The sequence below is a fragment of the Aptenodytes forsteri genome, unplaced genomic scaffold (assembly GCF_000699145.1).
Source record: "Aptenodytes forsteri isolate BGI_AS27 unplaced genomic scaffold, ASM69914v1 Scaffold325, whole genome shotgun sequence".
Taxonomy (NCBI): Eukaryota; Metazoa; Chordata; class Aves; order Sphenisciformes; family Spheniscidae; genus Aptenodytes; species Aptenodytes forsteri.
The window spans coordinates 666855-668319 of record NW_008795575.1 but is presented as its reverse complement, the minus strand read 5'-3'; the positions used below and the strand labels follow the sequence as shown (position 1 = coordinate 668319).

The 1465-nt window shown below is 67.2% G+C and overlaps 1 protein-coding gene across 1 annotated transcript in view; it reads left to right on the top strand.

Moving 5' to 3' along the window:
* FAM129B (family with sequence similarity 129 member B) overlaps positions 1-1082 on the top strand; it is a 15471-nt gene extending 14389 nt beyond the window's left edge. The window contains exon 13 of the mRNA XM_019472845.1: positions 94-1082. Within this exon, the coding sequence (XP_019328390.1) occupies positions 94-1082 (989 nt within the window). The remainder of the gene's footprint in view (positions 1-93) is intronic.
* The last annotated feature ends 383 nt before the right edge of the window (positions 1083-1465 follow it).

Sequence of the window (1465 nt, the reverse complement as noted above, 5' to 3'; positions counted from 1 at the left end):
CTGCCCAAGGCAGGGGCTGGGAGAGGTGTCCCGAGCGCAGCGGGCGCTGCCCCATGCCCACAGCCCATCTGACATCTCTCTCGGTGCCCCCAGCTGTGAAGGAGGCGGCCGTGCAGCGGAAGCACAACCTGTACCGCGACAGCATGGTCATGCACAACAGCGATCCCAACCTGCACCTCCTGGGCGAGGGCATCCCCATCGACTGGGGCGAGGAGTACAGCGGGCAGCCAGAGGCCGAGCCGGCTGCCGACAAGCGCCGCAGGGCCAAGCAAGTGGTGTCAGTGATCCAAGACGATGAGGGGGTCCTGCCCTACAAGGTGGACGCCGAGGCGCTGCTGCAGCCTGGCTCCCCGGAGCCGCAGGAGACGGAGGATCCGGACCCTGGGGCACCGCCGAGCTCCCCAGATGGGGTGGAGGAGATCCGGGAGGTGCTGGCGAAGGAGAGCCTCGGGGATGGTGTCGAGGCGGAGGAGCGGCTGACGAACGGTACCTATGCCACACGGGAGAGCGGTGCCACCGAGGAGGTGGTGGCGGCGGCAGGGTCTGTCCCAAGTGATGTATCCCCCCAGGGTCCGGCCAGCGAGGGGGATGGGATGCACTGCGCTGCACCAGCATCACCTGCACCTGGAGCTGAGGTACCATCAAAGGCTGGCGTGCACCATGCCATGCCGGCATCACCCATGCCCGGAGCTGATGTCCCCTCAGGGGCTGGGGTGCCCCACACCGCACCGGCATCACCCATGCCTGGAGCCGATGTCCCATCAGGGACCAGCGTGCAACACGTCGCACTGGCATCACCCAAACCCAGAGCTGATGACCCATCAGGGGCTAGGATGCCTCAAGCTGTGCCGGCATCACCCGTGCCCAGAGCTGATGTCCCATCAGAGGCCAGGGTGCTCCATGCCACATCAGCATCACCCGCTCCTGGAGCCGAGACCCCATCACCGTCTGCCGGGATGGCTTGCCACCAGTCCAGTGACAAGGAGACGGGCGAGGAGGTGGCCCCTCCGGGCGGCGAGTGCAGCCCCCCGCAGCCCGCAGACACGACGGAGAGCGGCGAGGGGGTGCAGACTGAGTTCTAGCCCTGGGCCCCACCCGCCATGGACTGGCCCCGGTGACGCTGGGGATTGGGGTAGGGGGATAGGACCCGCTGCGCTGCCGGGATGGAGAGCGGCGCTGCGGGAGAGGGTGGGGATGGGAAACACCAAGACCTTATTGCCTAGCCAGGGGGGGGCCCGCTGCTGCACGGGGCTGGCCACAGCCAAATGGTCCTACTGGGTCAGACTGGGGGAGGCCCCCAGCCCGGCATGGGGCACCCCCTACACTCTGCTCTGTCCTTCTTCTGCCTTATTTTCTTCTTTTCTACTGAAGAGATGCTTTATCTGCCCCCCAGCACAAGTGCCTGGGGCTGCTGGGGGGCTGGCCTGAGCCCCACTGTGGATGGGTGCGCGGGCAGCTCCTCGCT